The sequence below is a fragment of the Dermacentor albipictus genome, chromosome 10, assembly GCF_038994185.2.
Source record: "Dermacentor albipictus isolate Rhodes 1998 colony chromosome 10, USDA_Dalb.pri_finalv2, whole genome shotgun sequence".
In the NCBI taxonomy this organism is placed as follows: Eukaryota; Metazoa; Arthropoda; class Arachnida; order Ixodida; family Ixodidae; genus Dermacentor; species Dermacentor albipictus.
In genome coordinates this window covers 72,269,155-72,295,832 of record NC_091830.1, presented here as the reverse complement: position 1 = coordinate 72,295,832, position 26,678 = coordinate 72,269,155, and the positions used below count along the sequence as shown (strand labels likewise).

General features: G+C 48.8%; 2 protein-coding genes across 2 annotated transcripts; both read right to left on the bottom strand.

Annotated features, from left to right (window-relative positions):
• Positions 1–65: 65 nt before the first annotated feature.
• Positions 66–16,062, bottom strand: LOC135898203 (ryanodine receptor-like). The gene is made up of 6 exons (XM_065427038.2): positions 15,742–16,062; positions 10,002–10,125; positions 8,050–8,152; positions 2,540–2,643; positions 2,080–2,208; positions 66–573 (listed from the first exon to the last, which is right to left on the bottom strand). The coding sequence occupies exons 3-6, from the start codon at positions 8,135–8,137 to the stop codon at positions 535–537; spliced, it is 360 nt and encodes a 119-aa protein (XP_065283110.1). The 5' UTR covers positions 8,138–8,152; positions 10,002–10,125; positions 15,742–16,062; the 3' UTR covers positions 66–534.
• A 272-nt stretch (positions 16,063–16,334) lies between these two features.
• LOC139050340 (uncharacterized) lies at positions 16,335–22,761 on the bottom strand. Its single transcript, XM_070526575.1, has 2 exons — positions 21,181–22,761; positions 16,335–16,549 (listed from the first exon to the last, which is right to left on the bottom strand). Exon 1 carries the CDS (start codon positions 22,759–22,761, stop codon positions 21,286–21,288), a length of 1,476 nt encoding a protein of 491 aa, XP_070382676.1. The 3' UTR covers positions 16,335–16,549; positions 21,181–21,285.
• Positions 22,762–26,678: the final 3,917 nt, after the last annotated feature.

Below are 26,678 nucleotides of genomic sequence, written 5' to 3'. Positions count from 1 at the left end.
TTAAGAGAAGCCCTGGCTGTTTCACTACGAACAAGCACAAGCTTTGGTTTGTCAAAATAGGTGATGTGGTGACAATCCTGTAGGAAATCTACGTCACTGGTAATTACTATGACTTTCGCGTTCGTGCCGCGAAAGGTCCCGGAGAATCTTCTCATTAAAGATCTTAGTCTTACGTCGGCTGCGTTCTTTCGCTTTCTGTCTACGTGCAACAGCATGACGTTGGCGTCTGTCAAGTGATCAATGGTTGTCTTTGTTGTTCTGAAGACATCCACCGCAACAACGAATTCGAACTCAGAGTACCCTGCAGTCATTTTGTCTCGAATAATCTTGACAATGTCATACGCAGACATTGCTTTCGGAGCACTTAGATTTTCATAGTCCCAGTATATGGCCACCATGTTACGGTGTGGCTTAGTGGGCCAATGTACGGTGACTTCATAGTCCTCCTGACTGTTGACATCTTTTGGTGTGTTGCTTGCTGAGGATTCACAGGGTTCGTCGACGTCAGTTGCCTGGTACGTTGGACGGTTGCATTCATTTTCCTTGTCGTCTGGAATTTCCATGGCCAGGGATCTGTAATTGGAAGCAATTATGAAGCTAATTACATGGAAAAAATGGGCCCTTTCTAAAGGACAACCGATATTTTTCCTTTTCATATTTCGGCTTTATAAGTACATCTTCGTCTGATAAAAAGGAAATGAGAGTGCAAACTATAACATGTGACGAATAAATAATGATATTGCTACGGAACAGTATTTGCGATGACTAAAGAGGCGAGCAGGGTGAAGACGACGACGACAATTAGAGGCTAGCGCGGGCTGTTGTTGCCTATTGGCCAAGTGCGGCGTATTGCCTTGCAAGTATACTTGTATTTGGTTTTCCTTGGCGTCTTCCCACGCGGGCATTGCAGAGAAACAAAGTCTGCCTTCTTACTAGATCACGACATCAAAAACATGTCCTACAGCCCATCAACGCACAATAGGCTTAAACCTGGCGTTCTGGATTCGTGTTGCCGGTGCCGCATTAAATGGGGCCAAGGAGAAGACAAGGACGCAGCAAATTCTAATGTCACAAAGATTATGCAGACATTACAGTGCAGACATCGCATACATTTTGCAGGCATGGCATCTGGGATTTCTGCGTCTGCTCTTGCTGTAGAGCTTAATTTTACCCTGGTAACACGAATCGGGAACAGAGCAACCATAGCGAATATATAACAGCATTACCTAAACTGGTAAAATTGTATTGCATAAAAGTATAAAAGGTAATAGACAAGATAACAGAAAAAGACGTTTTATAAACGAGCACAGTGGCACCCTTAGTGCACCTTTTTTGTGAGTTTCTTTTCAAACTGAAGCAGCAGGTAGATGGAAACAATGGCTGTGGCACCTGGCGACTATGTCTGCCCCCATGCAGAATCTATCTACAGAAAATACAGAAACATTAGTGGTGCCCATTTCTGCCTCTTTAGGCTGCCTTTCTGTCTTTCCTAATGCAAAAAATGAGCGGCAGAAAAACGATATGGCAGCACTGGTGTTTTTCACTTCCAGTCTTCTGTACCTTAAAATAAAAATAAATAATTATGGGGCTTCCCGTGCCAAAACCACTTTCTGATTATGAGGCACGCCGTAGTGGGGGACTCCGGAAATTTAGACCACCTGGGTTTAACGTGCACCTAAATCTAAGTACACGGGTGTTTTCGCATTTCGCCCCCATCGAATTGCGGCCGCCGTGGCCGGGATTCGATCTCGCGACCTCATGCTCAGTAGCCCAACGCCATAGCCACTCTTCTGTACCTTGACTTTCTCTGTCTTTGCACAGAAGGAGCAGACAGGACTTCTAAAAGTGGTGCTGTTTATCACTGTCATCTTTACCTACACTCTGCACTGTTCCTTCCAGAAAGCAACAAACCGAATGGCCCTAATGTATATATGTAATTGTTAGTAATAATTAAGTTTGGTATTTCGAGTTTTTCCAAGCTCTTCTCAGAACTCAGATCTCTCCGTAACAGTCTAGGGAGGCAAAGTGAACAAGGCATCTTAAAAGTCGTGCACAAGTGTTGCACAAAATGCCGCCCACCTTCTTCTGGCCCTGGCCAGCATCTACAGTCTGAACGCTGGCTCGTCCACGCCCTTTGGAGGGCATGATGAGCGCCATGTTGTCGATGTCGTGCTGGGCGATGAAGTTGGCTTCCTCTTGCCGAACGTACTGCATGTATAGAAAGAAAGTTTCTGCATGTGCATTGCATAATCGCTAAACATTTAGGCGCCAATCTACAGAATGTAACCATTCCACATAATGTCTAATTTTACAAGTTAGTTGGTTCAGTGCTGCTATACGTAAAGCTTCCGTTCTTTCATACATATGGTACATTCCCATCACCACTATATCATGTAAAAAGGCAGGTAATTGAAACCTTTTGACATACTGTTCCCTTGAGTACCAAATTCCAAGTCATCAGCGCATGCACGACGAAGAGACAACAAATTATTAAGCATGAATTTGACTGCTTTTTAACAAAAATATTATTGACAGTCACCTGAGACTTGTTCCAAGTGTTGAACAGATCTGCCGCGCAAGTGTATACTTGTTTAGCTCCTTTCACATTATTCTTGAGCCAGTGCTTCCTGCCAAAAATTAGGTCTGAAAAGAGAGGACAGTCTGAGAATGTACAAAAAACAGTGGCCTTTTGAACAATATTGCTAGTGATAGAATGCTTTACAACAGTAAATTGACAAGATTAGACAGCAATTGACAACAGTTGACATGACCAGTTTTCATTTTATCTGGCTATAATTATACTGAATAATAATTCAATAGATTATGAAAAAATAAACACGGGCATTGTAATCCATGGTTTTCACTTCATTTAATCAGTTTACCGTCTGATATTACGCACTGTCTCCGACGTGAAAAGCAATTATGATGATGTGTGGTTTTTTGTGGCGCAAGGGCCAGATTTGGCCAAGGAGCTCCATGATAAGTGATAATGTTGAAGATGCTTTATGGAAGATGAGAAGAAAGTGGCCTAAAAATAGTCGCTGTAAAGTGCGTAAAATATACGTGCTATAAAATTATGGCGATAAATAATGACTCTGTATGTTTTCTGCAGATGAAGTAACCACTCATTTGATTCTGCATATAAGCTTTCAATAGGACTTGTTCTGAAAGCACCAGTGGCCACTCGGATTCCTAGATGGTGGACCGGATCTAGCATCTTTAGCGCGCTCGGGGCTGCAGAGTGATAGATCACGGCACCGTAGTCCAACCGTGATCGAATGAGGCTCTTGTAAAGATTGATTAAACTTTCCTGTCGCTGCCCCATGTTGTGTGGGATAACACTTTATGTAAGTTCATTGTTTTTAAGCATTTGCCCTTGAGGTACCTTATGTGTTGAATAAAAGTTAATTTCGAATCAAGTATGATGCCTAAGAACTTGTGTTCTTTGTTCGCAGGAATTCGCTGACCATACATTTCGATACTGGGTTCTGCAATGAGACCTCTCTTTCTTGTGAAAAGCACGCAAGAACTTTTGTTGGGGTTAACTTTAAATCCGTTTTCTTCTGCCCATTTGGACACTTTGTTCAAGCCCTTTTGAACTTGCCTCTCACATATAGTAAGGTTGCAGGATTTAAAACCCATCTGTATGTCGTCTACGTGAACAGAATAAAAAATGGCTGGCGGTAATGAAGCACGAAGGGTGTTCATTTTGACGATGAAGAGCGTGCAGCTAAGTACACCTCCTTGAGGTACACCAGTTTCCTGTATAAAAGGTCGCGACAATACATTGCCGACTTTCACGCGGAATGTACGGTTGGACAAATAGCTTTCTATTAGGACGAGCATATTGCCACGGATGCCAATTCCCGACAAGTCTCTCAAGATTCCATAGCGCCACGTAGTGTCGTACGCCTTCTCCATATCGATGAATACGGATAGGAAATATTGTTTATGTAAAAAGGCGTCGCGAATGTTTCCCTCAATGCGCACAAGGTGATCGGTTGTGGACCGCCTTTCTCTGAAGCCACACTGAAAGGGATGGAGGATATTGTTGAGTTCAAGGAAATGCACAAGTCTGCGGTTAACCGTTTTTTCAAAAAGCTTACAAAGACAATTTGCGAGAGCTCTCGGACGGTAACTTGCCGCCAAAGAAGGGTCTTTACCCTGCTTAAGAACAGGGACCACAATCGCTTCTTTCCATGTGGATGGGAGGTATCCCGTAGCCCAAAAGCGTTGAAAAGCGTGAGTAGTGTAAGCTTGGTGTCAGTGTGTAAGTTTCTGATCATTTCGTACATGACTCTATCAGGTCCCGGTGCGGAGCGTTTGCATGTGGTCAAAGCAGCTCTCAACTCAGCAATACTGAACGGCCGGTTATAAGGTTCATTCTGTCTGGATTTTCGTATTATTGGCTTACAGTCTTCTATTTGTTTGTATTTCAAAAAGGATTTCAAATAATGGTTTGAACTCGACACGCTCTCAAAGTGTTCTCCAAGTGTGTCTTCCTGATCTTTCAGTGTTTCACCTTGTGTGTTGACCAAAGGAAGTGAGTATGTTTGTCGCCCTTTTATCGTATTAACCCTGTTCCAGACTTTGGCCTCATCTGTATAGGAGTTGATACCAGATAAAAACTTCTGCTAACTCTCTCTTCTGGCCTGTCGGCGGGTTAGCCTCCCTTGGGATTTTACTTTTTTAAAATTGATAAGATTCTCCGCGGTGGCGGAGGCGCGTAGCAACCCCCACGCTTTGTTTTGTTTCTTGCGAGCGATCCTGCATTCGTCGTTCCACCACGGGACACGCCGTTTGCATGCTAATCCATTTACTTGTGATATACATTTTGTTGCGGCATCTATTATGACGGCTGTGAAATATTCCACGGCAGCATCAATTCCTAACGAGGACATGTCATCCCATGATATACTAGTTATGTTTTCGAATTTCTGCCAGTCTGCTGTCTCAATCTTCCACCTAGGAGTCTGTGGTGGATATTCCTCTTCTTTCCGTGTTCTTAATAGTATGGGGTCGCTTCCGTAAGGATTATTCGTAACTTCCCATTCGAGTTCAGGCAGCATGGACAGGGAAAATATGCTCAGATCAATGGAAGAAAAGGTATTGTTTGCAAGAGAGTAATATGTGGGTTTCTTCTTATTCAGAAGGCACGCACCAGAAGAAAAAAGGAACTGTTCAACAAGACGACCTCACGCATCTATACGAGTCGCCCCACAGGGAGCTGTGCGCATTGAAATCGCCAAGAACAACATAAGGTTCTGGCAATTCATCTCTAAAGGATTGGAATTCATGTTTCGCTAATTTGTAGTGTGGGGGTACCTAAAGCGAGCAAATGGTGACGAGTTTATTTAGAACAGCTCGAACCGCCACTGCTTCAAGGGGCGTTTGTAGCTGTAAACGCTGACAGGAAATACTTTTATGAATCAAAATGGCAACACCACCTGATGATAGGACAGCGTCATCGCGATCTTTGCGAAACTTGACATACGGTCGGAGAAAGTTTGTATGTTGGGGTTTTAGGTGTGTTTCTTGTAGACACAGAACTGTTGGATTGTGTTTTTGGATAAGCTCTTGCACATCATCAAGGTTCCTAAGACCACCTCTGATGTTCCATTGAATTATTTTTGTATCCATATTGGAGGTCAATAGGTGGTGTGTGTACAGAAACAGAAGTAGTGATTATGAAAATTACCGAGATTAAATTACAGAGCCCTTTCGAGGCCCTGTAACGGGAGTTTTGCCCTTTCGGGAGCGTTCGAGGGAGCCTCGCCGCTCCTTGGGCGCTTGGTGCGCCATGAGGATAGGTGTTGTGTCCATTGCCTCTAGTGAGGCTCCGGAGACGTGCTCTTGCGAGCGAGAAGTTTTCAGAGTGAGTCCCGCCTTGGAGGGCAAGACCCCTGCGCCCACCACCCCGGAGGTCGGTGGGGCTCCCTGAGGGATTTGGCTGCGCCGGCTGTTGCCAACGCTGGAAGGGGCCGCGGAGGTTGGGGCAGCCTCGGCTGCGCCCACCTTCGGGGTCGATGGTCCCTTCTGCTCGGTTGGCGGAGCAGCGCTAGCTGCAACTACCGTGGGAGCAGATGGCGTAACTGCCGACTCACTGCGTGTGGGTCGCACAGCCGCCGGAGGCCGTCGTGACGCTGCCCCCTGACGCGTCACTTCGTCAAAGCCTTTCTTTGGCAGGTATGCTACCCGCCTGCGTGCTTCTTTGAACGATGTATTTTCCTTAGCTTTGGTTGTAACTATTCCTTTTTCTTTTTTCCATGATGGACCGGACCGCGAGTACGCGGCGTGTTCCCCATCACAGTTGACGCAGTGTGGAGCATTCTCGCAATGGTCAGATGGGTGTTCTTGGGCACTACATTTCGCGCAAGTCTGGCGGCCTTGGCAGTTCTGTGAACTGTGGTCAAATCTTGGACACTTGAAGCATCGGAGAGGATTGGGGATGTACGGTCCGACTCGGATCTTTATGTAGCTAGCCTCAATGGTCTTAGGTAGCATACTTGATGCAAAAGTTAGAATTAAGTGCTTTGTCTCAATCTCCTTGCCATCGCGCCTGATCTTTATTCTCTTGACATTGGTCACATTCTGATCGCTCCAGCCTTCCAGTAGTTCGGCGTTGGTCAGTTCCATGAGATCGGCATCGGAAACGACTCCGCGGGTTGTGTTCATTGTGCGGTGCGGTGTGACCGTCACTGGAAGATTCCCAAAGGATACTAGATTAGAGAGTTTCTCGTACTGTGTCTTATCACGCAGTTCTAAGAGGAGGTCGCCACATGCCAATTTAGAGACTTTATACCTTGGGCCAAAAGCTTCACTAAGTGTCTTTGCAACAAGAAAAGGTGAGATCATTCTCGCTGCCTTTTCTTTTTTCTCTGAAAAAACTTGGTAACTTCTTCGGTGCGCCCTCGTTTGTGAGGGCGATCAGGAAGTGTTGGAAATGAACTTGCCATAGATATGTGTGAAAATTCGGCAGCGCCGCCAGCCACTCACCATGGAGCCCAACAAGGGGACGCTGCAGGACCGTGAAAAGACGGCCTGCATGCGCCAGCTGTACGACACTACTATAACCAAATCTGTTATAACCAAGGTTGGCTATCCCACACAAGGTTAACCCTTGCCGCCGAGGAGAATGAATTAAATGGAAGAGAGGAGAAGACAGGAAACGTCAAAAAGTAAGAGATAAAGACAAATATTCGAGAGGAAGAGAGAGGGTAAGGCGACTGCCGATTTCCCCCGGGTGGGTCAGTCCGGGGGTGCCGTCTACGTGAAGCCAAGGCCAAAGGGGTGTGTTGCCGCCGCCGAGGGGCCGTAAAGGTCCAAACACCCGGCATTGGCTCAACCCCCAGGAACCCCTTTTCCCCGGACACGGTTAAGTCGCGTACGGCTACACGTGGGAGGTTCCAACCCTCGTGTGCTCGGGTACGTGGTGTCGCAACACACCTAATGCCTGCTTACGCAGACGCCCCTTCGGAGGTGAAAAGAAAGGCTTGTGTCGAAGACACAAGACTCTCGAAACTTTGTTACTTGAGCATCTGCCACAGAGCTCGTCCACTAATCGATAATGCCAAAACAGAAGTTTAAGAAATTACAGCAGGGATGTAAATAAATGAGACAAACACACGATAATGCAAAGTAGTATTTGCACACAAGTGGTTAATACTCTCACATTTATTATATGCTCTAACTTCTTGTAGCCCTGCCAAACCTGTATGAACAGCAGTAAAATATTTACCCTTCTCCATTTAGAAGTACGTCAAATAGAGCTAGTTGTTACGGATTAATCTCCTTAACAAAGCATGAGCAAAACCATTATCCAGGGCCGCTATCTTGTACATGTTCGAAAAGCCGACGTTCGGTTTGACCTCCTGCAATTGCCCAGGTCGCACCGGTGTCGCGGCCTAGGTCAATATAGCGCAATTGCATCAGGTGAAACCGAACGTCGCCCTTTCGAACACGTACAAGAAAGCAGCCAAGGGTAGCATTATGATCACCAAGGAGCTCCGCCCACATTCAAGACCGACAATGGCGTCAACGTTAACCCACCTAGCGACCATTTCCTTCTGCCAACTGTGGAAGTGGCGGTCGGTGACATCAGGAAGAATTCCCGGTGAGCCACAAACACCTTCTCCATCAATGGCAACACCACCTGGATGAAGAAGAAACAAAGTATGACAGAACTTCTCAGGAAAAACTGATGTACACACAAACACGCATGCGCGAGAGACCGCATGCAAGCTGTGATGTGCTCTTTATCCCTCGTCTTGTGTTTCTAGGCTATCGTCAAAATCTGGGCAGCTTGCCAGTCCTGCCAAATGGAAGTGTAACATGCAGATTGTTTACTGATAACACCACGACACCAACTGCTGGGTTGGAATTTATGAGCCACAGTGCTGACTTCCATTATGACTACCGTGGCATATCCTCTGGACAGCAGTTCAGTAGGAGCCAAGCAAGCAGAGTTGAGCCACCTCCCCGATTCTCCTTTGCTGTATCGTGCATCTTTCTGTGAAGTTGAAAATTTCAAACAAAACAGTGTAGTAGGGATACGAAGCTTCGCTTTTCATTTCTCCTAAAAAAGCATTTAGACAACATGAGCAGGCAGCTTCTACGTCTGTGCATCACAAAAGATAGTCTGCAATCAGCAACACATTGTGTCAATTCAGTCCACTAATTCCTGCAGAGGTCAGGTGACACTTCCAGTTTAGCTGACCTTTCTATGCTATGTTGTGCGCATAACAGGGCATCCACATTCAAAAGGACACACCCATGGGCACACCCACTTTAAATGGAATGCAAAGAAGTACTCCAGCAGGTATAGTGCTACCAATGGGTCATGTGCGTATTTAGTGCAATGATGTGGGGTCCCTAACAGCCACAGACGACATAAGTAACTTCCTTAGAAATGTTTAAGAGAAAATTAAAACATTTTTGACCATGACTATTCCCGTCTGCCTGTGAACATTTTTTTGTGTCTCCTTATTAAATTGATGTACTTTGATACGGTTCCATATGCATTTATTCTAGCCTTTCTTTGATTTGCGCTGTTTTATTCTAGGCGTTTCTCTCATTGTTTTTGCAAAGGAGGTATCACGTAAGGAGGTTAAACCCTTGGACGGGCCCCTATATATGAACAATACGGCAGACTATCGTTGGACCTTCATGGGACCTACAAAATTTATTCAATTATCTGATGGGTCAAGTTAAACAAGATGTAGAAAAAGTGCCAGAACACATGGCCGATTCATCTTGCAGCATTTGGCCGATCCTAACACGCACCCAAATCAAACATGTACTCACTTTATATGCGCGAAAAGCAGAAAACAAACATAGAAATTACATTAAAGCACCCGAACAAAGTAGAAATCATGTTTTTTGCAAAGAAATAAGAAACCTGGCAAGGGTGTTGCATGATTTCGTAAAGTCAGCCTTGCCACTTGATTACTTAAGAGTAGCTTTGCCAATACACATGCCTGTTTTGCGAAAAAACAAACCAACAGCGAATATAGTGCAGGTCCGTGAAAGCTATGGAAGAAGCTTTAATAGATAGTTTTAGCTTGTCAATACACATATATTTTTGTGTAAGACCTGGTAAGCAGATGTGTGCATGGCAGTAGCAATGCTGGTAGAGTTGTCTTGTGACACTTTGTTCAGCTACAACATGTTGGAAGCACTTCTGTGTTACTCGAGCTTTTTCTAAAAGGAAAATAGTTAAGGACACCATATTAGCAGGCACATTAATTTGCTGCCCGCACTTTACGCCAGCAGTTAAGTACAATATCATATGCCAATGTAAGAAAGCTCTCTTTTGTGTGGTTGTTCTCCGCACCACAAGATGGCACCACCAAATGGGCTGTTCGTGCAATTCCCTGTGATAGCCCGGTATTCCATAAACTCCAATACCCCCCCCCCCCCGCCATTTACAGACAGCCTAAATCTTTCCAATGGCTGTAGGAAGTTCAATAGTGCCCTGTGTTTGCGCATCCTCCGTGACTTGCCTTGAAACACGGTAGCCCTCATACTGAAGAAACTTCAGGAACTCTTGCGCATGGTCTCGGTTTTCGTGCTTCTCCCGGTCAGTGAGCAGGTCATATGGCACCAGATGTGCGTGTATGCCACCACCTGCGCACAAGGCAATAACAAAACATGAGTTCACAGCCTACATATTGCAGAACAGATATGTCAATAAGAACCTTTAAATATCTATAAAAAAACTTCAAGAAACGTGAGGCGATAGAACTGTAGATTCAATGCACACCGATAGCGTCCAGCTCCTCCTTCATTTTCTTTGCCCAGTTGTCGTGCGTGTTCTCGGCCAGCCCCTCAGACATTGTCTGAGAAGATTTCGAAGTATGGCAATTGACACCTATCTTAAGTTATTGAATACTATATTATATTGCACGTCAAGAAGACCCTTTATTATCTGCAATAAATGAATGCACGTCTTTCCAATCCTGATTGCTGTAATACCCTCCTTTTGCCATCACAAACGTGCTCATACATTCCTCGTGTTTTGCACAGAGCACTACAACATTTGTATGGTAATTCGCAATTAAGGGACATCTTTTCTGTGGTAAACCGTTTTTTCTGTGGACTAAGGTTTTCTGTCGTAAACTCACAAATGTTCTGCTCTCACATGCAAACAAAATGGCCAATAATGGTTTCCACATTCAATGACCATGACAGGCACTATGGTGCAAGAAATGCAACAAGCAAATTGAAGAGTTGTGCAGGAAAGGGCAACAAGACAAATAGAGAGCGAGGTGAGAAATATATGCTTCAGAAAATCTCCACAGTGAGAAGTGCTTCACGAAAGGGATAAGCTCTAATTCGCATAAAAGTAGCAAGCTTCTGTAGCATCGTGTTGCATTTATACATAGTTGCCAACATGGGAACATTAAAATTCGAAAACAATTCTACAGAAACAGCACTGCGGGAAGAGAAGGGACGGGAATAGCATGCATTTCTTGGGTAAATATGCACTTCATTATTGATGCCATAATGAAGACTTTGGATGCACCTCTAGATACAGCAGGCCCAAGCAGCAGCAAACTTGAAACAGCAGAGACTGACAAGTAACACATCGTTTTTCAGTGACTTCTAGGGTTGATGATATTGCCTGGTTCAGGAAATTTCTGCATTAACCTGATCGACTCAGGTATCACTCCGGCATCTTTTCACCATAAGAACACCAACAAGGTAGCGTTCAGAGGCCGACGAGAGACATACGTTGCAAAAACTAATTTTTCATGTCTTGCCGACTGTGCTCTGAGACCAACTGACCGTGCTTTCAGCAGCATGCCAACTCACACAGCGATAGTTTCGACCCGGCTGTGCGAATCTGCACCGGCTGCTGCTCCTGTCACTCATTGCAAGTACCATATTTCTGCACGTATAGGCTGCATAAAAATTTGTTATATTGAACAATACAGTTGAAGTAAGAGTTACACGTGAATATTGTGTCGAGGTTTGGCTTCACAGCTGTAAAAATTTTACCCGTGGCCTCACGGCAGCACACGCCGCCCTGCCGTGAAGCCACACTTCCAAAACTAGTCACTCGTGCTAGCTCAGTGCAAATGTAAATTATTTGTTCAATGAGCTTTTTCTAATTCTGACTCTGTTATATTCAAACAGTTTTTCAGGTTGCTTTGAGTTCTATTTATTGAGATTGAGCTTACTTCATACACTCACTTGCCTTCATAGCCCCTTCCACTCACTTTTACCGGCACTCAGTCGCGCTCATATTCAAGTCGACTCCCACATGACCAAGCTTACTGGCATTTCAGGGGCCCATTTTTTCACATGCCACCAGAGCCTCAACGTTTTATGGGTTCCTAATGACCTGAACTTGTCAAAAGTGATAAAAAGTGACAGAATTAGAATTCCCATCACACTTGCATAAAAACTGGTGTTATAAATATGCCGTTGAGTCATATCAAGTAAACAATGAGCCATTATGGCAGTTCTTCTGAAAAGAAAATTAAGTAGAACCCATCTCATTATTACTGTTGACAAGGATGCATTAGTACTGAATTATTCTGGCCACATGAAGTATAGCCGACATCGAAACGAGTTATGTATGAGACGCGCACTGCAGCAGCACTTCTCTGTCCTGCTTGTCCAAGAACCCACGAAGTGCTTGCCGCAGATTGCTTCTGTATGGGACGTCCGCGGCCCCGCTCAGCCATACCACATGCAGAAGGTCAAGTGGCCAGCCTAGTGCGCCCACCTGCCTCCTTCAACTCCTCCCACCATCTTTCACGCACAACAATGGACGAGCAGGAAGGCGGCACACATTGAGCCACCATCAACGTCGGCTCATTCTCTCACGCTTTCTCTCACATCTACAGCATGCAATGCCACAGGGCACAGCAGGATCTTATTGCACTCAGGACTTATTGCAAGCGGAACATCCCGACGACGGCAACAGCAGAAATTCGACTGGACTGTCCCTATAACGGCTATTGGAATAAAAACACGAAAACACATAAGAGGGGACTGTGAATAAGGGCGCCTTCTGCTTACCATCATATCTTTGTTGAGTGTCAGTGTTGACATATCCACAGGTTAGTCAAAGCCTAGTCACCAATGTAGGCCATTGGTGACTAGGCTTGCTGTGTGAGCAACAGAGAGATATAAAAAGAAATGAAAATGAATAAGAGCATACACCACGCTGACCATTACGACATTATCAACAAAATTTACTTTTTAAATTAAAGGATGCTGTATGATTATCGCGAATCTGGAACAAATGTTGGGTCACATATCGGGAGACCAGCCTAACTATTATCCTCATACAGCATAGGGGTGTGCTAAAAAACTGTTGGCCTAGATAGGACTTAACTCTTGTCCTGGAGCTTTGTGGTATTCAGTCTAAAGTGGTCATTCTGTTATGCAGCCATGCTAATGGCTACAATGGCGTCTACAAAGATATTTAGCGGGCGAAATCGTGAATGATGCTGACTGCTGTAGAAAGCTCGGCGTATTTATTTTACGCGAATTGCCACAGTGCAATCAAACTAAATCCATGAACATATGTTTGGTAAGCTTGGCACCTCAACAGGCAAACCTATGTTAAATACAAAAAAATTACCGACGATTACGTTACTTCCTAATGCGAAATTTCAGCGCAGCAAATAATCTGTTTCACCTTTTCGATAGATTGAGGCAAAGAAATCGAGCAACACATGTATGCACTATCAAATAATTTTTTTTTATTTTTCACACGTATTCCTTTAACAAAGACTCCACTAACAGTTCTTGACAGTCATGAAGGAAGCTTTGTGGTCGGAGAAATAGACTGATATATGTTCGACTTGGTACACCAATGCTTGATTCTCAAAGACGAGATCTATACAAGTGCCTCGCGAGGTTGTCACAGCCGTGGGACGCGTTACGAGCGAGAGGAACGGGATGTTCTCCCGCATAAGTGTTAGGAAATTGCTGTTTGTCTTTATGTCAACATTAAAGTCCCCCACTACTAACATCGGTGTGGATCGATGGACGGTTAATGCGAGTTGCAGGAAGTGCACGACGTCTTTCGTGAGCGCGGTAGGGGCGAAGTAGGCAGCTATTACCAGCAAGCCGTTGGGCAACTTTGCAGCGCACAGTTCGCCAACTTCATGTGACGTGCCAAACATTTCGACTGGTATTGCAGAGAGACCTGTGCGCAAGGTCTTCTCGGCGGCGGCGATGAGCTTCTGCTTCAGCCTCGCTTACTGCTGGTTGCTCTCGACGGCGGCGATGAGCCTCCGCTTCGGCGGCGCGAACGGCAGGGTCTTCTCGGCGGCGGCGCTTAGCCTCTGCTTCGGCGACGCGTACTCCTGGATCATCTCGACGGCGGCGACGGTAAGCTTCTGCTTCGGCGGCACGCACCCCTGGATTCTGACGGCGACGGCGCTGGGCCTCTGCTCTGGCAGCTCGTTTAGCAGCAGCAGCAGCAGCAGCAGCAGACGGAGGACTTCCATCGGTCGTCTCGCTCATGGCTCAGAAATAACTGGCAGATAATTTCGCAGTGGCGAACGGCAGCGGCAATTTCGGCTCAAGCGGTGCACATATACAGATCCGCCGCCACCGATCTCGCTCTCTGATTGCCACCGCACAGGGGTTGCATTGGAGGAGGACCGAAGAAAGGAATTAAGTTCGAGCCGGCGCTTTGACAACCGGAGACTCGCAGGAAGAGGGGGGAGGGGGGCGGCTTGTACACCCAGCGGCAAACGATGGGGGCAGAAGCGCGCGCAGCAAGCGGACAACACGATAAAGGGAGGAGGGAAGAGATAGCAGCGACTGACTGATGCCGCTGACGCCGATACTGAGTCAACCCCAGCTGCGGAATTGGTTTCAGGGACAACGCCGCCGATGCCGACACAAACAATATGATACCCTTGCTTCCGCAGCGCTAAGAACCAGGTCTAGCCGTGGGAAGGTGGTCACGTATTCGTCGACGTGCCGGGGCCTACGTGAAATAACCGGCGCGTCGGCAACTGAAGAGCACCCTATCCGCCACACAAGAACAGGGGGGGGGGGACCCTTTCCTCCTCTTTCTGCATAGCGGCGACGGTGTTCTATGCAGTGACGTTATCTTGACTCTCTAGCGGCGTCAGCGGCATCCAGCGGTATCAGTCGGTCGCTGCTAGCGCTGGGGGGATGAAAGGGGGGCGGAGCTGGTTACGAGGCCGACGACAACGCCGACGACGACGCGAAACCCAGGAACGGACGTCAAAGAGCTGCGCTCTAAAGCGCCCGGGGCAACTTGCTGACTTCATGACACTAGCAACTACCAAGTTTAGTATAAGTGCCTCAAACTAAAACGTAATTGTTATTAGCTTTCATACTCTACGGAATCTCATCTATAGAGTAACCGCTCTATTTCTTCATTGGCATCTCTACATCCTTAGCTTTGAGCAATCGTAACTAGAAAATGCAGCTTGTTTTCTAAGTTGATTACCTGACTTAGCATCTATTACCGTATATAACTTCATATATTATTATCGCAAGCTGCTATTATTGCAGAGACTATGTACCACGTAACCAAAAAAGAAAACTGTTGAGCAGCTAACCCAAATTAGTTTCAACGGAAATCACGCTTAGACCTGCAATGGGAGCATTTCAGCGCTGTGATGGGTCACTTAGCTCCAGCTTCCAACCAGGAGCGCCTTGAGCAGCTCTCGATTGGGGTCCCGGTAGCATTCCTTTTCCTGTTGTTAGATACGGGACCTTTTTCGGAGCCCCCCTCGAGTTCCCCAAGACCACATCGAATCGCAGCACAGCTAATTGAGAAGCGCAGAAACACGGAAAGCACATTCCAGAGGAGCGCACGTGCAAACAAGTTGAAGGCCCCCACTTCGTACGCCGCCGATAGCTATTCACTGCTTGACACACTTTGCTCGCGAAGAGCGAAAGTGCTGCTTTGCATGCAGTTCAATAGGCATTGCACTAACTTCGGATTATTCACGACTCTTAGACGATGCCGTTTTTGCCGCATCAATCACGAAAAGAGCGGAATGTATCGGGAGTAACAGTTGCCGTTCGTCCTTCCGTTGCTCTCTTTCCGACCAAGGACTAAACACTTATTCTCCAAAATTTGAACACGGCATGCAAATTCATGCAGTTGGTACGTGGAAGGGCGAAAGCTCCCTGTTTAGGGCTAACTGCTCAGGTACGCCGTTTTCCCCGGGATTTTCCTTAGAGTGTATTATTCAAGAAGCAAGAAAAAAAGCTTAGGAGTTGTTTACTTACCTTTTTGATGTTTTAGTCCTCTGTAGAATTAGGTGCTGGAGGTCGGAGTCTAAGCCCTGTTCTTTGGTCGCATGTCGTGGAAGTGGCAGGTTAGTCTTTTTAGTCTTACCTTTTTCTTTGTATTTGTCGAGAGTTTTCGCAACTTGCTGAAGTCGTTGGGACAGAAGTATTAGACCGCTCTTTTTTGACATCTTCGATCAGGTCCTTGTATAACACACATTCGCTTGACATGTCTTTAAGACAAGCCTTGGCTGTTTCGCCGTGAATAAGGACAAGCTTTGTTTTATCAAAATAGGTCATGTGGTGACAATCTTGTAGAAAGTCAAAATCACTCGTAATAACTACGGCTTTCGCGTTCGTGCCGCGAAAGGTCCCGGAGAATCTTCTCATTAAAGATCTTAGTCTCACGTCGGCTGCGTTTTTTCGCTTGCCATCTACATGCAAGAGCAGGACGTTGGCATCTGTTAACTGGTCTATGGTTGTCTTTGCTGTTCTGAAGACGTCAACCGCTACTACAAACTCGAACTCTGAGTATCCTACCAACATCGTGTCTCGAATCGTCTTGACGATATCGTACGCAGATATTCCTTTCGGGGCACTTAAATTCTCATAGTCCCAGTAGATCGACACCATGTTACGGTGTGGTTTAGTGGGCCAATCTACGGAGACTTCATAGTCTTCCTGGCTGTTGACATCTTTTGTGTTGTCGCTTGTGTAGGATTCCGATGGTTTGTCGACGTCAGTTGCCTGGTACGTCTGACGGTTGCAGACATCGTCGTTGTCGTCTTCAATTTCCATGGCCTGAGATCTGTAATTGAAAGCAGTTATGAAGCTAATTACATGGAAAAAATGGGCCCTTTCTAAAGGACAACCGATATTTTTCCTTTTCATATTTCGGCTTTATAAGTACATCTTCGTCTGATAAAAAGGAAATGAGAGCGCAAACTATGAAATGTGACGAATAAATAATGATATTGCTACGGAACAGTATTTGCGATGACAAAGAGGCGAGCAGGGTGAAAAGACGACGACGACAATTAGAGGCTAGCGCGGGCTGTTGCCTATTGGCGAAGTGCGGCGTATTGCCTTGCAAGTATACTTGTATATAGCTTTTCGTTGGCGTCTTCCTAAGTAACATATCTGGTGGAGGTGGACCTTCTCTGTACCTCGTCACGGAGCTTCGCAGTGGACGGTACGTTGAGCCTTCCTTCATGGCTCCCGGTGACAACTCGACTCCGCCGCCTCCGACACCTGCTGGCACTCCGACGACCTACATCACTCTCCCCGCTCGCCGTGATCCTGGGGTATTCTCGGGCAAAGGTGGGAAAGACGTCGAGGACTGGATCAGCCTGTACGAACACGTCAGCCGCAATAACCGATGAGAAACTACTATCATGCTCGCCAACGTAGTCTTTTTACCTCGGTGGCACACCTCGAGTTTGGTTTCGGACGCACGAAGAAGAACTCACCAGTTGGTATTCGCTTAAGCAAATGCTCTGAGACTTCTTCGGTGACACCTACGGTCACCAACTTGCCGCGCAGAAGGAGCTTTCCTGCCGTGGGCAGACGTCAACAGAGCCCTCGGTCCCGTACATTCAGGACGTCTTGGCACTGTGCTGCAAAGTTGACGCACACATGACTGAGCCTGACAATGTCTCCCACATCCTCAAAGGCATTGCCGATGACGCCTTCAACTTGCTCGTTTTGAACAACGTGGTGACGTTGGATGCAGTTATATGAGAGTGCCGCCACCTGGAACTCGCTAAAAGCCGACGTATCGACCAACAGTTTGCCCGTCTACCCAACACCCCAGCGACATCTTCCTATGCCGACGCTCCTCATTCCAGCAACACTGGCGATAATACCAGAATCGTCCGGGGTTAGATCGAGGCCGCCTATCCGGCTGCCTTCGACTCCAGCCCCTCCAATGCACCTGCAGTCACGGCTTTCCTGATCAAGGCACTTGTACGCGAGGAGGTCGCAAATATGGGTCTTCATACCATCTGTTCGGCCCATCGTCCTGATACCCACCCGGCTTCTTCCATTCCGCCCCATCCCGCATCTTCTTAGTCACCACATTTCTGCAACCCGTCTGAATTGTGCACTGCTAACAAGAAGCCCATTTGTTTCCACTGCCATCGAATCGGGCACATTTCTCGACACTGCCGCAGTCGCTGGAGTTCCCCGAACCGGTCTACTTACACTGCCTGCTCTCGCCCCCAAGGTGGCCCTTCTCGTCCCTATGCTGCCCGCTCCGATGATGCTGCCATAGATTATCCTGCGCCGATCTGCCCCTATTCTCGTTCGCATTCGCCCCAACGACGACAATCTCGCTCCCGCCAACCCCGTCGCTCCTATTCGCCGACTCCCTTCGGACACTACTCCCAGCCGGTAAACTAGACGATGCAGCGCCTCGAGGTGACGCCGCATTGCTCCCTACGCCGCAAAATCCTCTACTGACGCTGCCCACTCCTCTGAACCTCTCACCGATTGTTCCGCCAGTACTCTCCGCCTTGACTTGCCTGTTCTTGATCACGCTGAACCACACCCCAGTCGCCTCAGTTCCGTCGGCTTCGTTCACGAGCCACTTTCGGAACTGCCTTACGTTGACTTCGTGTCATCCTCACCAGTCCCCGACGGTCACTACATCGCAGCTCCTAAGCAAGACGTCGTCCTTAACACACGGGATCACAGTTCATCATACAGTTTTATCTATTACGGCGAATTGCGTCTGCCTGCCAGTCGTCAATTTTGGCTTGACGACGCAAGTCGTGCCACGCGGGATGTCTCTGGCCCAGCATCGCTCATTCGGTAGCATCTATTGCAGTAGACGACAATTCCGCTGATCCCCCTCTACCATCGCAGTGGGCAACTCGTACCATCGCCGACTTACAGAAAATGATTGCGCCTGACATCCCGTCCTAGCACGCTCGTGAGCTCTGCCGTGTTCTGTTTTCCTACCACGATATTTTTTCCTTTAACGATCGTCCTTTGGCCCAAACTACAGCTGTTAAGCACCGCATGATTACCGGCGATGCCCCTCCTGTTCATCGCCGCTCATATCCAGTGTCACCGGTTGAGCGTCAAGTTATTCGCGCCGAAGTTCGCAAAACACTTGCGAAGAACATTATTGAACCGTCATGTAGTCCATGGGTGTCACCTGTTGTACTGGTAAAAAGGAAGGATGGATCATGACGCTTTTGCGTGGATTATCGGCAACTTAACACGGTTACCAAAAAGACGTCTTTCCCCTACCTCGTTTTGGTGACGCCCTTGACTGCCTCCCCGGTGCTCGCTATTTCTCTTCGATTGTCCTTCACTCCCGCTCCTGGCAGATTGCCGTGTACCATTTCGACCGCGAGAACACTGCCTTTGTAACACCCGACGGTCTTTATCAATTCAATGTGATGCCGTTCGGTCTATATAACGCTCCTGCCACATTTGAACGCATGATGGACTCCATTCTTCAGGGTTTCAAATGTTCCGCGTGCTTGTGCTACCTGCACGACGTTATCGTATTCAAACGAACGTGCGCTACGCACCTCGAGCACCTCTCAGCAGCCCTGGATGTTTTTCGTAGAGCCGGTCTGCAACTCAACGCATCGAAGTGCCAATTCGGCCGTCGCCAGATTACCGTCCTTGGACATCTCGTATAAGCGAACGGAGTGCAACAGGACCCAGGCAAGATCCGTGCTGGTATGCATTTCCCTGTTCCAAAGTGCGTCAAGGATGTGTGCAGCTTCATCGGCCTTTGCTCGAAATGCCAAATTGCAATGTAAGTTTTAACGGCAAACGCGAAGATTACAGTCGTGGAGTCCGTGTCATTGTTAATAGCGTTGAATTCTTTGAATGAAAAACACAGCACCGAAATGCAAGAACATTAATAGCGAATGTCCATGCAGCTAGGTCTCCCGTTGCCGCTCAGGCGGCTGCAGCTGCCAGCTGATCTATGTGCGAGAGCGCCGGTTAGAGGCAGCAAGATAATCGAAACGGCGGTGTTGGCGTTGATTAATGCTGTTTCGGATCTGCAGTTGCGACATGCTGTCCGGTAAATATGATACCGAAGGGTTCTTGCGACCAAAATTCCAGACGTTCACTCTGTGGGGTACGTGGTGAGGCCGCGAAGCCGTCGCTATTAACCGGCGTCCGGGAAGTCGGTCGTTGACTACACTGGCCACTCCTTCAGTGGACGACACAGCGTCAAAGAGGACTCGTTACGGTTCCTCCATTGCCTACAATTACCGCGATGTTCGTTCCCTTTCAACAAAATTACTGCTCATTTTCCCGGAGAGAAGCAGTAATTCCCTGAGTTTCCTGCGAGCATTTCCAGACTATTCAAAACCCCAGAGAATTCCCAGGTTTCGCGGTTGGTAAACGCCCTGAAACTCCTTAAGCGACGTCCCATTTAGATTACGCCTTGATTGCTTCGAGTATTTATTTTTTCTGAAAGCGCACAACATATGCCAAACGTTCGGACAAACTACGCCATTCCACCAGTTCATTCCTTTACGTTCTGGAATTCGCCAACCACCATTTGCTCAAAAAATGGAAGTTGAAATAATTCGGCGAAATCTAAAGGTTTCCATTTTACCACTTGAAAGCCACCAGTCAGGACCACGGTAGGTCCGTTGACAGTGCAGGATATTGAGACAAGCTTACGCTTCGGAACACAGGCGTGGCAACGTAAAAACAACTAGGCATTTAGTGTATGCTATGCGGGGAGAGTATAACTTTGAGTCTTGTAGCCACCATAAGCGACTATAAAAAGAAATCTGCCCAAATATACTGAGGGTGACCTAAACTGAGGCACTATGCGATGTATACATGTAACGAGCTTAAACGAATCACCCAAGGTAACATACAAGGCAAATTTTTCTGTCACTTAGCGTGTCACGTTTGAGCTACGCGTCGCTTCAGTTGAGTTGTAATCTTCTTGGAACGGAAGGAACTGTACTATTGACCAAGAAAATCTAGCAGCCTATCAATGACTTGCGCGTTTAATGTGTATCGCTCACTTATGGCGTGCGCACGAAGGGCATTGCTCATCACATTCCAGCGTTTAAGTTTTACGCAATTCGCTCGCGAAGAGCGAAAGTGCTGCTTTGCATGGAGTTCAATAGGCAGTGCACGGACTTCGGACTACTCACGACTCTTAGACAATGCCATTTTTGCCGCATCACTCCATGACATGGATCAAAAGAGCGAGTGTATCGGGAATAACAGTAGCCGTTCGTCCTTCCGTTGCTCTTTTCCTACCAAGGACTAAACACTTATTCTCCAAAATTTGAACACGGCATGCACATTAATGCAGTTAGTACGTGGAAGGGCGAAAGCTGCCTGTTTAGGACTAACTGCGCAGGTACGCCATTTTCCCCGGTATTTTCCTTAGAGTGTACCATTCTAGAAGCAAGAAAGAAAGCTTAGGAGTTGTTTACTTACCTTTTTCATGTTTTAGTCCTCTGTAGAACTAGGTGCTGGAGGTCGGAGTCTAAGTCCTGTTCTTTGGTCGCATGTCGTGGAAGTGGCAGGTTAGTCTTTTTAGTCTTACTTTTTTCTTTGTCTTTTTCGAGAGTTTTCCCAACTTGCTGAAGTCGTTGGGACACCTCGGCAGTGCACCTCGGCGGCCCCCATCTTCACTCTACACGTGGCGGCCAGGTGGTTGGAGCCACACTTCAGGCAGCGCGCCTTAGTCGGGTCCGCCTTGTGAGGACACGTCGTGCGCCCGTGCCCATACGTCGCGCAAAACGTACAGGTGGGCACGTGTAGGTCTTCGCGCGCGCGCACCGACGTCCACCCCACCGTCAACCGCGGCCGCGACATGACCCTCCTAAACCCGTCCGGGTCGAGTTCTGCCACGTACGACCGCGCGCCCGCCCTTTCCCCGAACGTCACGCGGACCTTGCACCTGTCGAGGTCGAGATCCAGACCCTCATTACACTCGTTCAGCGTGCGCAGGAAGTCATCCGGGCCGATGTCGGGGTCGACACCCGTGAACTTGACGCAGGGGTTGCGAGGCGGCGCGACGCGCATGAGGATAGACGCGCGCGTGGCTGGGTCGGCGGCTATAGCCTGTTCGAGGTTGGCTAACGATTGGTCGTTATCCGTAAACACGGTCAGTCCATACCGAGTGTGATGCAACGTGACGTCCCGGATGTTCTGGGCTCGCGGGTCCACTTTCGACTTGAGGAGGCGAAGCACGTCCCGCGCCGGCGTCGCGGTCGTCGAAACAGGCGTCAAGAAGGCGACGTGTTTGTGCAGGGCGCCGGGCCTCCCCGCCGCGGCGGCCGCCGCCGCAACAGCACCGGGTCCGCCGCGGGCCGCGCCGGCAGAGGGCGCTAGGCCCGTCCGCAGAGCAGCCGCGTAATCCATGCGGCCGGCGGGCGAACCCGCCGAGCCGCCAGCGGCCGAGGGCGCAGAAACGCCGCCCGCGAGCACGGCAGGACCACGGCCGCCACGCTCCAGGCCGTCCACCGAGACCACGAGACCGCCCAGCCGGGCCTCGGCGACCGCCAGGCGCAACCGCAACTCGGCCGCCTCCCGCCGCGCCTCGGCGAGCTGCCTCCGCAGTAAGGAGGCCAGTGCAGACTGCCTGGACGCCTCGCACGTCACGCGCGAGCAGACGGCGTACGACTCCACGACCTTGTTCGCGAAGAAGGTGCGCGCCTCCGTGGGGACCCGGTTGGCCGGGAAGAACGCGAACTCGAGGACCGCGCATTCGATGGCCTCCATGTCCTTCATCGGCTGGAGCAGGGTCGCGTTAGGGTCCGCTGCCTCCACGGCCGTGACAGCGGATTTCGCCGAGGCCTCGATCATCACCTCGTCCCTGTCGTCATCGGCGGCCGGGGGTTGATCGTCTTCAGCGGCCTGCATCCGATCAACAAGAGCCGAAAAGCGAGCGACCGCCGCGTCGCCGTCCTCCGATAAATCGGGTCCCCGCGAGCGGGGCGACTCCCCAGCGGCCGAGGGCCGCGGGGGGGAGCGAGACGGCGACGCGTTCGTGCCCTTGCGCGTTCTGGGCATGGCCGGCGCTCAGCGGGTATGAGCCCACGCCATATTGGGCTCAATAACCGGGAACAAGGCAGTCGCGGAAAATCGCAAATTGAACCCTTTTTTGCCCCGGTTTTTGAGTCGAATCCGACCCCTGCGCGCTTAAAAACAACCCCAGCTACAATTTGGAGATGCCGAATAGGAAATATTAGACCGCTCTTTTTTGACATCTTCGATCAGGTCCTTGTATAACACACATTCGCTTGACATGTCTTTAAGACAAGCCTTGGCTGTTTCGCCGTGAATAAGGACAGCTTTGTTTTATCAAAATAGGTCATGTGGTGACAATCTTGTAGAAAATCTATATCACTCGTAATTACTACGGCTTTCGCGTTCGTGCCGCGAAAGGTCCCGGAGAATCTTCTCATTAGAGATCTTAGTCTTACGTCGGCTGCGTTTTTTCGCTTGCCATCTACGTGCAAGAGCATGACGTTGGCATCTGTTAACTGGTCTATGGTTGTCTTTGCTGTTCTGAAGACGTCAACCGCTACTACAAACTCCAACTCTGAGTATCCTACCAAAATCGTTTCTCGAATCGTCTTGACGATATCGTACGCAGATATTCCTTTCGGGGCACTTAAGTTCTCATAGTCCCAGTAGATCGTCACCATGTTACGGTGTGGTTTAGTGGGCCAATGTACGGAGACTTCATAGTCTTCCTGGCTGTTGACATCTTTTGTGTTGTCGCTTGTGTAGGATTCCGAGAGTTTGTCGACGTAAGTTGCCTCGTACGTCAGACGGTTGCAGACATCGTCGTTGTCGTCTTCAATTTACATGGCCTGAGATCTGTAATTGAAAGCAGTTATGAAGCTAATTACATGGAAAAAAATGGGCACTTTCAAAAGGACAACCGATAATTTTCCTTTTCATATTTTGGCTTTATAAGTACATCTTCGTCTGATAAAAAGGAAATGAGAGCGCAAACTATAGAATGTGACGAATAAATAATGATATTGCTACGGAACAGTATTTGCGATGACAAAGAGGCGAGCAGGGTGAAGACGACGACGACAATTAGAGGCTAGCGCGGGCTGTTGCCTATTGGCCAAGTGCGGCGTATTGCCTTGCAAGTATACCTGTATATAGCTTTTCGTTGGCGTCTTCCTAAGTAACATATCTGGTGGAGGTGGACCTTCTCTGTACCTCGTCACGGAGCTTCGCAGTGGACGGTACGTTGAGCCTTCCTTCATGGCTCCCGGTGACAACTCGACTCCGCCCCCTCCGACACCTGCTGGCACTCCGACGACCTACATCCCTCTCCCCGCTCCCCGTGATCCTGGCGTATTCTCGGGCAAAGGTGGGAAAGACGTCGAGGACTGGATCAGCCTGTACGAACACGTCAGCCGCAATAACCGATGAGAACCTACTATCATGCTCGCCAACGCAGTCTTTTTACCTCGGTGGCACACCTCGAGTTTGGTTTCGGACGCACGAAGATGAACTCACCAGTTGGTATTCCCTTAGGCTAATGCTCTGAGACTTGTTCGGTGACACCTACGGTCACCAACTTGCCGCGCAGAAGGCGTTTCCTGCCGTGTGCAGACGTCAACAGAGCCCCAAGTCCCGTACATTCAGGACGTCTTGGCTCTGTGCCGCAAAGTCGACGCACACATGACGGAGCCTGACAAGGTCTCCCACATCCTCGAAGGCATTGCCGATGACGCCTTCAACTTGCTCCTTTTGAACAACGTGGTGACGGTGGATGGAGTTATATAAGAGTGCCGCCGCCTGGAACTCGCTAAAAGCCGACGTATCGACCAACAGTTTGCCCGTCTGCCCAACACCCAAGCGACATCTTCCTGTGCCGACGCTCCTCATTCCAACAACACTGGCGATAATACCAGAATCGTCCGGCGTTAGATCGAGGCCGCCTATCCGGCTGCCTTCGACTCCAGCCCCTCCAATACACCTGCATTCACGGCTTCCCTGATCAAGGCACTTGTATGCGAGGAGGTCGCAAATATGGGTCTTCATACCATCTGTTCGGCCCATCGCCTTGATACCCACCCGGCTTCTTCCATTCCGCCCCATCCCGCATCTTCTTAGCCACCACGTTTCTGCAACCCGTCTGAATGGCGCACTGCTTACAACAAGCCCATTTGTCTCCACTGCCATCGAATCGGGCACATTTCTCGGCACTGTCGTAGTCACTGGAGTTCCCCGAACCGGTCTACTTATACTGCCTACTCTCGCCCCTCAGGTGGCCCTTCTCGTCGCTATGCTGCCCGCTCCGATAATGCCGCCATAGATTATCCTGCGCCGACCTGCCCCTATTCTCGTTCGCATTCGCCCCAACGACGACAATCTCGCTCCCGCCGACCCCGTCGCTCCTATTCGCCGACTCCCTTCGGACGCCGCTCCCAGCCGGTAAACTAGACGATGCAGCGCCTCGAGGTGATGCCGCATTGCTCCCTACGCCGCCAAATCCTCTACTGACGCTGCCCACTCCTCTGAACCTCTCACCGATTGTTCCGCCAGTACTCTCCGCCTTGACCTGCCTGTTCTTGATCACGCTGAACCACACCCCAGTCGCCTCAGTTCCGTCGGCTTCCTTCGCGTGCCACTTTCGGCACTGACTTACGTTGACTTCGTGTCACCCGCACCAGTCCCCGACGGTCACTACATCGCAGCTCCTAAGCAAGACGTCGTCCTTAACACACGGGATCACAGTTCATCATACAGTTTTATCTATGACCGCGAATTGCATCTGCCTGCCAGTGGTCGATTTTGGCTTAACGACGCAAGTGGTGCCACGCGGGATGTCTCTGGCCCAGCTTCGCTCATTCAGTAGCATCTATTGCAGTAGACGACAATTCAGCCGATCCTCCTCTACCATCGCAGTCGGCAACTTGTACCATCGCCGACTTACAGAAAATGATTGCGCCCGACGTCCCGTCCGAGCACGCTCGTGAGCTCTACCGCGTTCTGTTTTCCTACCACGATATTTTTTACTTCAACGATCGTCCTTTGGCCCAAACCACAGCTGTTAAACACCGCATGATTACCGGCAATGCCCCTCCTGTTCATCGCCGCTCATATCCAGTAACACCGGCTGTGCGTCAAGTTATTCGCGCCGAAGTTCGCAAAACACTTGCGAAGAACATTATTGAACCGTCATGTAGTCCATGCTTGTCACCTGTTTTACTGGTAAAAAGGAAGGATGGATCATGACGTTTTTGCTTGGATTATCGGCACCTTAACAGGGTTACCAAAAAGGGCACCTTTCCCCTACCTCGGATTGGTGACGCCCTTGACTGCCTCCCCGGTGCTCGCTATTTGTCTTCGATTGTCCTTCGCTCCGGCTCCTGGCAGATTGCCGTGTACCATCTCGACCGCGAGAACACTGCCTTTGTAACACCCGACGGTCTTTATCCATTCAAAGTTATGCCGTTTGGTCTATATAACGCTCCTGCCACATTTGACCGCATGATGGACTCCAATCTTCAGGGTTTCAAATGGTCCGCGTGCTTGTGCTACTTGCACGACGTTATTGTATTCTCCCGAACGTGCGCTACGCGCCTCGAGCACCTCTCAGCAGCCCTGGATGTTTTTCGTCGAGCCGGACTGCAACTCAACGCATCGAAGTGCCAATTCGGCCGTCGCCAGATTACCGTCCTTGGACATCTCGTATAAGCGAACGGAGTGCAACAGGACCCAGGCAAGATCCGTGCTGGTATGCATTTCCCTGTTCCAAAGTGCGTCACGGATGTGCGCAGCTTCATCGGCCTTTGCTCGAAATGCCAAATTGCAATGTGTGTTTTAACGGCAAACGCGAAGATTACAGTCGTGGAGTCCGTGTCATTGTTAATAGCGTTGAATTCTTTGAATGAAAAGCACAGCACCGAACTGCAAGAACATTAATAGCGAATGTCCATGCAGCTAGGTCTCCC

Coding starts and splice junctions, on each gene's coding strand:
- LOC135898203 (XM_065427038.2), bottom strand. CDS start 8,137: ATGGAGAAGGTGTTTGTGGCTCACCGGGAATTCTTCCTGATGTCACCG. Junction 2,209..2,539: donor ACACTTGGAACAAGTCTCAG/GTGACTGTCAAT, acceptor CTATACATGCAG/TACGTTCGGCAAGAGGAAGC. Junction 574..2,079: donor CTGGCCAGGGCCAGAAGAAG/GTGGGCGGCATT, acceptor TTCCAATTACAG/ATCCCTGGCCATGGAAATTC.
- LOC139050340 (XM_070526575.1), bottom strand. CDS start 22,761: ATGCCCAGAACGCGCAAGGGCACGAACGCGTCGCCGTCTCGCTCCCCC.